Source organism: Gavialis gangeticus, unplaced genomic scaffold, assembly GCF_001723915.1.
Source record: "Gavialis gangeticus isolate Ggan-Ray unplaced genomic scaffold, GavGan_comp1, whole genome shotgun sequence".
NCBI lineage: Eukaryota > Metazoa > Chordata > Crocodylia > Gavialidae > Gavialis > Gavialis gangeticus.
In genome coordinates, this window is record NW_017729033.1 from 88,855,213 (window position 1) to 88,864,406 (window position 9,194).

The following is a 9,194-nucleotide window of genomic DNA, read 5'->3' on the forward strand; positions in this document are numbered from 1 at the left end:
TGCTGACTTCTTGCCCCTGGGGCAGGGGGCTGGACTCGATGATCTTCTGAGGTCCCTTCCAGCCCTAATGTCTATGAAATCTATTCAGCTTGAAACTGCAATTTATCAATTAATAAATACAGTCTATTCGAGGGAGCTTGGTAGGAAGAGATACAGAAAAGCTGAAATTGAAGAGCCCAACATGACTGGCAGCTTAAGTCAAAACACCTACAGTGAGATACATATTCATGATATGGCAGCATGGAAGAATTCTGAAGTATAAAAGTAAATAAGCGCTTGAAACTTGTTCTTGATTGTCCATGGTAGTCAACCCAGGGCTTTTAAAAACCAGCCCACGCTTCTTTCACTTTGCATATGTATTAAATTTATTCTAAGGCTTCAGAAACAAAGTAGAAAAAAAATTAAAAGATCTGTTTTTCTTCCATAAGAGCCTTAACAGCATATCACAGATTGAAGCAGAGAGAGATGCATTTAACATAAAGAGCAGTTTATTTTTACCTTGTGCATCTATTAACATTCGTAACGTTCCCAGAAGCTTGAATTGAACAGGGGGCATTTCAGATCTGAGAAATTTCAACACTGCTTCTGCAACGCCAGCTGATAGCATCTTAGCCTTATTTACAACTGCATGAAGAAGAAGAGAAATTATATCAAAATGCTTTTGATGATATTCTTTACTTCCAAGACAGACAGTCCTCATGCAATTTTGTCACATGGGCTGAAAAACAGCATATTAGTGTGAACCTTGTATAAAGGTGTACACATGTGCACAGGTACTGAATAGATTTAATATGAATATTCTTTTTTTGGCTGCCAGGACAGTGTTAATTTGTTTCTTGTACAGAAATCTAGTTCCCAGCCCTCAGTCTGAGACCTCAGTTGTCTACCAGAATTCTTGAGCTACTGGGAGATGAATCGTCCAACAGCATCTGCAGAGGAAGAACAGAAATGTTCTGTGGAGAGAGATCCAGTTCTAAAGGTCTGAAGTACCTGAAGTACTGTGGCCCCAGTGTTACACTGTACCTCCGGTAAGGGAGAGAACCGAAGGATCCAGGTAATGGGGTCAACTTCTTGCTCTGCCAATGCATGAAAGCAGCTTTGTAGGCTACTATGCAGGGAGTGTCACCTTCCCTGTGCAGTATCTTCCATCCCTTTGTAGTGGGTTGTGTTGGTTCCACCTCCATGGGGCTGCTCACAAGAATGAGAAGGCCACAGGGTTTGAAAATGGAACGCATTCAGTAAAGGAGGAGTAAAGAATAATGTCTGGCTCTACTCAGGATACTGAGAAGCATATATTTTATAAATAGATTATACTAGATCTCTGCTTTGGCTTATTGTACGACTGTTCCTTGTTTTAGGTTTAGGTAATCAAAATAGACAAATGAAATAATTAAAAAGAACAGTATTTAGCATTTAGATAGTACATTATCAAAGGCTGTTAGAAATGGACCGAGTGCTCCAGCAGGCCTTCTCTATCTCTTATCCTGGATCTGGAAAATCACAGTCAGATACAGTATTCCAGAAAAGTGAATGGTGCTTCTTGTTCAGTATTACCATCTTTTGGAGACCCTCAACAGCCAGAAAAAGCCCAAACCATTGCCAAATACATGCAGTTTCACTGTACAGAAGAGACAGGGGGAGAAGCTGCACTGAAGTGTCCACTTGCCTCCCTGCATGTTGCTGAGCCAAACAGCAGAGCAGCTTTTACAGTATTATGGAAAGACAGGAGCATAAACATGGCCAATGGGTGTGTGACTTTGCTGGCTGCAAAACCTGTCCAAAAAGATGTACAAATGAGTGTGGCTTCTCTCTCACACAGACACATGCACACGCACTCCCTTCATCCCCATTCCCTTGCCCCTACCGCCCCTGGGCTTCACACAGAGAACTTCACTCTCAAGAAGGCAAAGCAAACCTTACCTGGAATTGCCAGGTTTCTAAGTGCACTCAGTGCTGCATGCTGCACAGTTACATTTCCATCTTCCACATGTCTGTCTAGTAGATCCATCAGCTTTTGAACTATGCCATTATCCACCATGTGGATGCAATTTCCATCTGCATGAGACAAGCCAAGTCACTTGTGGAATACTGAGCACTATCTTGAGTGAATAATGCCTTCTCAGCATAGCAGTCCAGTTTTCCCTCTTCCCACTTTCACAGTTCAGGTAAATTAGAGCATTTGACTGCCTGTATCAACTGCACTAACAGTAGCAATGCTATACTTAGTGTCATGGTATGAAGAATTAGAAGATATTAATCCAATATACCCAGTACAGTACACTACACACTGTTAAAATTATTTGAAGTGTGTCTTGCATAACAATTACTCAGGTTTAAAAACAATCCTTAAAAAGAGTGACAGAATTTCTTTAATTTTATGTCTATCTTCAATATTGAAAAAGAGAGTTTGGAAAGCAAAGGTAGTATCTTCCAGAAATCATGATGTATAAGAATAATTATTGATTTCCGAAAGCCAAATTCAACTAAAATCTCACCACAACAGCATTCTTCACCTTTTTCATGTGTTGTGTGCAAATAAATTAATGTGAATTATTATGGCATATCCTTACCATTTCTGGCAAAATTTGCAATGGCCAGTGCACCTGCAAGCTGTAGTTGATGGTTATTGGAAGGAATCCATGAAAGCACCCTTTGGAACACGCTCCCTTTTCCTCCTTCAAATAATTTCTGCATGGATTCATCTGGAGGCAAAAAGTGTAGATGGATGACAAGCAAAAGAAATGCAAGTGTTATACCAGACTCTTCTGCCTGTTTATAATACTGACCTTCCTATAATTGTTTTCAATTTACAGGGTACAAATCTGGCCTATTAAAAATAACTAGCTAGCAAGTTTTTAAAGTTATGAAAAAGATATACTCAATATATCTAAAGTAAAATTAATCTGTCAAGTATGACACATGTCCTGTTTTGCAAAATGTACTAATACACAATACTCACCTCCAAGTAGTAATAAAACCATAAGATCAGAGGCTGTTTTAAGCTCAGCAATGTCATCCTCTTTGTCACTGTCTACAGTCTTCTGGACAATCTCGAGTAGGCATTCAACCAGACCTGCTTCAACCAGTTGCAGCTTAATGATGTCTAAAGAATATCATGAATACAGGTGTTGAGATTATGAGTTAAAATATATCTATCACATACACACTACATGTGCTATTAAGAAGAAGCAATATAATCTCGAGTTTACTGCTGTTTGAAAGTGTACCTGGGAGCACAGCAAGCTGAGCTGGGCTGGCGCAGCCTTGGTTGGCAGGGGGCTCAGGGGATCAGCCTGTCAGCCCAGGGCTGCTTCCCCCACAGCTCAACATGCTGTTGAGGGGCTGACAGGGCAAGGGAGCTGGCAGGCAGCCCCCACACTGAAGCACCTTTGTGCCCTGGCTGCTGCAGAGTTTTTTACTACAGGATACAAATACTATTCTGCTGTGGAGTATATCAGTTTACCCCAACCTAACGGGCACACGTGTAGACACAGAGACATTTACTTCCCAGCTAATTAGTCTACTGTGCAGTAAATGTCTTGTGTAGACATATGCATACAGTAGCAATACTGAGGAAATAGGAAGTGGGGAAGATATTCAGTATTGTCATTTGTTTTACTGTCTGCCTCTGTACTCCAGTCATAATAAAAATAATTTCAGTTTGAACGGCTAAAAGCTATAGCTCTAGTTTCTTGTTAACACCAGGGTCAAATTCTGCTCTGTTACATTGGAAAGATTTCCCCTATAACTGAAAGTAAAGCTGAATTCCAAGTGCCCAAAAGAGATTTCCTCTCTACTTTAGCGGTAGATAATAATGCTGCTTCAAAAGAGAAAGATATAATATATTTTAAAAATACAGATTGGATTCCTGTAGGGATTTGAAAAGCAATGTTTAAAAACCAGTAACAGATGCCCCTTAAATTTCTTACTTACTACACAGACAAATATTGAATGGAAAATAACAGAGAACAGAATCAATATGATATAAATAATTTGTAACCATGCACTAAAAAATTGTTTTGATGTGGTCCACCAGTCATACTATCAAGGCTAGCTTGCTATGAAGGCACAATCCTATCTTTCTCTAGAAACAGTCGACTGTTCTTTTATATTAAATGTTAATTGATGTTTGTGTTACAGTTGGACCCAGAGGCACCAAATGGACTTGGAGGCCTCCTGTGCTAGGAACTATACAGGACTGCCTTCTGTCTCTGCCTCTAAGTTATTTCAATGCCTAGTTTCTCAGCCATCTCCGTGGGTAAAGAGTAAGCTTGTTCCATACAGCCATGTAAAAGGAAATTATTACTCCCTTGTGGGGACACAATCTATTGCCATGAAAGGAACTTGGAATACTTGGAAACTATAAGTTTATCGGGGTGACCACCAGGATCTGGGGGAATGTTTGTTCACCAGAACGCCCCAAGGGATGATGAGGTCGAACAGTCATGAACTACTGTGAGACCGTTTCAGGCTGGACATAAGGAAGAATTTCTTTACTGTCCGAGCCCCCAAGGTCTGGAACAGTCTGCCATCAGAGGTGGTTCAAGCACCTACTCTGAACACCTTCAAGAGCAAATTGGATGCTTATCTTGCTGGGATCCTATGACCCCAGCTGACTTCCTTCCCTTTGGGTGAGGGGCTGGACTCGATGATCTTCCAAGGTCCCTTCCAGCCCTAATGTCTATGAAATCTATGAAATCTATTTTTAATATCTGTGAAAATGTCATGACTAACAAGAAAGGGAAAGGACTCATTAATCTCTAGTTTTTCAAGTATTAACTAGCAGAAGTGAGGAAATATGCAGTCCTGATCATGTTTTACACTCTTGCATGGACTAAATGCTAGGTGTAAGCTCTCTGGGACAGCATCTAGTATAGTCAAACCGTGGTCTATGACTGGGGCTCCTAAGTAGCAGGCAACCATTAATCCTCTGGATATAAATATAAATATTATATTATATTGTATTGTATTACTTTATTATTATTATTATTAGCATTACTTACTGAGATTTTTTTAAAAGGCAGGCACAAGAGTGAACTGCACTGAAATTAAATCTGCAATTGGCAATTGTATCTGTTGTGCCTGGGCTAGAAACATAGGGCGCCTATGTAACTATAGTGTGTCGGAGTAGACTCCACCATCTTGTGTATCAGCATCCCCATGCTTAAAAATGCCAGTAGGGGCGCTTTAACTAAAGCTCTTGGAGTTGCTCTAATTAAAGTGCCCTACCCCACCATGGCATGTCTATAAACACCCATAAAGTTTGATTTGAAGTGCTACATGCTAGTGAAAGCTACAGGAAGAGAGACCCTGTCAGGGCCTTCCTCCAGCCTTAGAATTGCAGTGCCCTTGTACCTCTCACCCCTAAGGGGCATGAATATTTGCCCAGTATATCTTTGTTGTTGTTGCTTCACCCTTGCCCTTGCCTCTCAAATCATCTTTCCACAGTGGAGCAAAAGCCCCTTGGAACTATCCTCCACCATTTTCAAATAGTGTGAACCCCCTGTGGGAGCTCCTTCAATCCTGACCTCCAAGCCTGTGCAGCAGCATCACACAGGTAGCGCTCCATTAGTGCTTTTCACAGGCCTTGAACTGTGCTAAAAACTGCTAAGTAAAACAAAACTAGGGCCCACATGTGACTTTCACATGCAGAAACATCATTGCTGGCAATGGGAATGTCTGTATGCAAATGTGAGTGCCCTGTCATAATCAATGACAAAACTCCCACTGACTTCAGTGGAGCCAAGTTGACTCCCATTAAATCTAGGGATTACAGCAGCAGGAGCAGGGCCAAAGCCACTTTCTGAATACCGAGCTGGGAGGGTAATCTATTCCTTGCTGAAGAAAGAAGATTATTGGGCCATATTCTGTTCTCAGCTACTGAAGTCAATGAGATGCAACAAAAAGGAGGCTCATAAGATGTTGGGTTCTGTTTCTAGCTGAAAAAGTCTCTCTCTTCCCCACCCCTACCTCCTCAGTGCCTGATGTCCCTGTCTATATCATTGGAATAATGGTGCTTTCTAAGCTCAGAAGTCAAATTTGTTGTATGAAGATATTTCTGTTACTGTTTCTGTATTGTCACTGGTCCTATAGGAAAGCATATAAATAAATGTGTTCAGTTGAGTTACACCAGTAACAAATTTGGCCCATCCCTTTTTAGAGTTTTTTCTAGAACCGGGAATTTTGAAGGTTATGTTTCAAAAGATCTGGGAATGGTCATATGCTGAGGGACAGTGACAGGCCACCCCATCTTCACCTGCCTTAAAGGGTTGGTCTGACTTTGTCCATAATATAATGCTTTTGCTTCATTTGTAAAGTTTTGCTGTTTGTGTGAAAATTCAATGTTTCTGTCAGAGCTACTGATCTGCTCATGAACCTTATGCAAAGAGACCCAAAATGTTCAGTTGCGAGGTTTTTTTTTAAATAGGTACTTTTGCACCAAGCTACTTTAAAAACTATGATGTTCCCTTGGTTACAGAATACTAGGTTGCCGGTGTGTTATGATTGGAAATAAAAATCATTGCACTAGGACTCTTAAAAGAGAGCTGACTGCATGCATGCTTCATTTAAATGTTCTAGCCTGCTGACATGCTCCCCACTCACACAATTAGAGGTGGCTAGATGATATAACCATGACAGGCTTACTGTGATAGCACATATCAACATGCTTTGAATAACAGCAAGGGGCATTTAGTCGACTGCCTCCTAACACGCACCAAATGATGTTACCTTCTACAGCGGAGCCTACTATATTTTACTCTGACTACAAAATACAGCCTTTATACAAAAGAATTAAATTTAGTGAATTATAAAAATATATCTATCAAAAACCAGATCAAATTCTTGTGCCACACTGCATAGTGAGAGCTTGAGTGACATGTGTCCTGTTTTTGAGAATGCAGATGTATTTCTGTGAACTTAATTTGTATTCTGGCTTTGCAATATGAACCGATGCATTCTGTCAAAACACGCATTATTAAACAGAGAGGCAAATAGTGTTTTTATCCATTGCTGGTAACAAGAGAAAAAATCTCTGCCAAAAATATACTTTTCTTCATGTTTTGAAAATAAAGGCCCTAACTGGCCGAGTAGGACATCTGAAGCAGAAGTAGCCCCCTAAGCAGCAAAACAACATACAATCCCAAGATTATTTTTTTCCAAAGCAAAAACTGTGAATGCCTTTTGACACTTCTGAATAACAATACTGGACAGGGTAACACATGGAGTGGGCAAGTAAGGAGCAGTCTCAGAACACAGGTCTGTCTCACACCTCAGTCCTGATCTCTTGTATCTGATATGCAGCTGATGTTGTTTCTTGTTTCCTCTTAAGCACAGATGGTAAATCATGCAAACTATGTTGGTATCTCTTGAGAGCAGATGTGCTTAAAAGTTACTAGACTGACACAGAACAGCTCATTATCATTTACAGACTGAGGCAGAATTTGAACTCAGTTTCTCCTGAGGTTAATCAACTACAGGCCAGATGCCAAGGTCTTGGGCACATGCAAGTTAAGTGCTGCAATGTGTAAATTTTAGGAACAAAATCTAAAAGCCAGAGTTAGACATCTGGATGCCCTGGAGAGTGTACATGGACAGTCAGACATCTCTGAAGGACAATCTTAAAAACCCAAACAGTGAACTGCCTAGAGCTAGCTGACAGGCAATGTTAAACACAGAGATATAACTGATTTCTACCGTTCTCTCTGGAGCCTGTGCACTTGGGTTGGGGCTGCAGGCAGGCACCTCTGTCCACTCTGGATTTGGAGCCCCAAATTCTCTCATAAAAGTGGCAACCTACAACTGTTTTTCAAAGATATGACATAGTGTCAGAGGTGGGATTAGGACTCAGGCATTGCTGACCCTCAGGCATGTATGCAAGTGGTCAGGAAATCTTTACATTTTATTCTCTCTGCAGTTACTGGCAGACTTAGGCAATGCGGCATCTCCAGGAAAGATTACATTGCTGAGCGAGGTGACAAAATTCCTGCCAAATCAATATATTTTTTTTAACAACTGGCATACAGATAATAGTCTATGAGGGACAAAACAGAAATGATTGTGTTGCAAAAAGGAGGGTCAACTTCTCACCATTTTCTGCCAGAGGAGCCAAAACTTCAAAAATCATCTCTTTTTTGTCATGTTCTATTTGCTTCTTGAATAGTTTTACAAGCTCTTCAGCAATGTTTGTGTAGGCAAACTGTTCTTTGCTTGATTCTGTGAAGGAAAAGGGAAAATTGAGTACAGAGTAAACAAACCAAGTCAAAAGGTAGAACTGTTTTCTCTCCTCTTCACTACCAGATTTATTTAGTACAATGATTAATAGGCCTAAGTGCTCTTCACAGACAAGAACAATACACGCCAATACTCATGCTTGTCATTAAATGAAAAGGAAAAATGTCTAGGGCTTTAAGATAAATGTACTGACCTAAATTATTAATTATGTTCAAGGCCGTTAAAAATTTGCACCAGCAGAATGTAAAAGTATCCATAGCAACAGTAAAATTACAAAGATATAAATTAAGACTGACTGCCTTCAGAGTAACAAGAAAAATTACACGTTATGTACTGAATTTTCTAGGCCGAGATAAAAGGTCAGACTGAGATCTTTAATATTTACATGGTTGCAAGGAGGTGGCATTTACTTTTGAATTTTTGAACAGATAAAGCCACAAGGCCAGATTTTCTTCAGTGAACAGGGCTGCTTCACTGCCAACAGTCAAAAAGCCCAAGGCTGAATCACTTCAGTCTTCACAGGTTAGTTAAAGCTGCGTAGATTGAACTGATAAGCAAGTGAACATACATTCACTTTTGATTCTGGAAATGCAGCCATGTCTGCAGTGGCCCAGCCCAGAAGCTGGGGCTTGCAAAAGCCCACCTCCCTGCTTGGCTGCAGCAGACAGTTTGGGCCAAGGCTAGCCTGCCTACCCTGCTGGGGAGTGGGGGAAAGGGAGAGGTTTGCAGGCAGAAGTGCAAAGCATCCTGGGGGACTGTGAGTGAACTTGAATCAGGAAGGATCTAGGACAGAAGTTCAATAACTGATTTAATTTTAATGAGTTAAGTCTAATACTACATCTGTACTGGTTTATCTTAAATTGGTTTTGGCCATTTTGAAAGTGGTTTATGTGACCTGAACTTCTGTTGTGTTACAGATTTAACCAGTTTCTGATTACTTATACTGGTTTATGTGTAACTTC

General features: G+C 40.5%; 1 protein-coding gene across 1 annotated transcript in view; it reads right to left on the minus strand.

The window, feature by feature from the left end:
• The window catches only part of RAP1GDS1 (Rap1 GTPase-GDP dissociation stimulator 1), a 161,969-nt gene that overhangs the window by 26,179 nt on the left and 126,596 nt on the right, over positions 1-9,194 (minus strand). Inside the window, exons 8-12 of the mRNA XM_019525879.1 lie at positions 8,089-8,214; positions 2,960-3,103; positions 2,571-2,702; positions 1,921-2,055; positions 499-624 (exon numbers count right to left, since the gene is read on the minus strand). Coding sequence (XP_019381424.1) covers positions 499-624; positions 1,921-2,055; positions 2,571-2,702; positions 2,960-3,103; positions 8,089-8,214 — 663 coding nt within the window. The remainder of the gene's footprint in view (positions 1-498; positions 625-1,920; positions 2,056-2,570; positions 2,703-2,959; positions 3,104-8,088; positions 8,215-9,194) is intronic.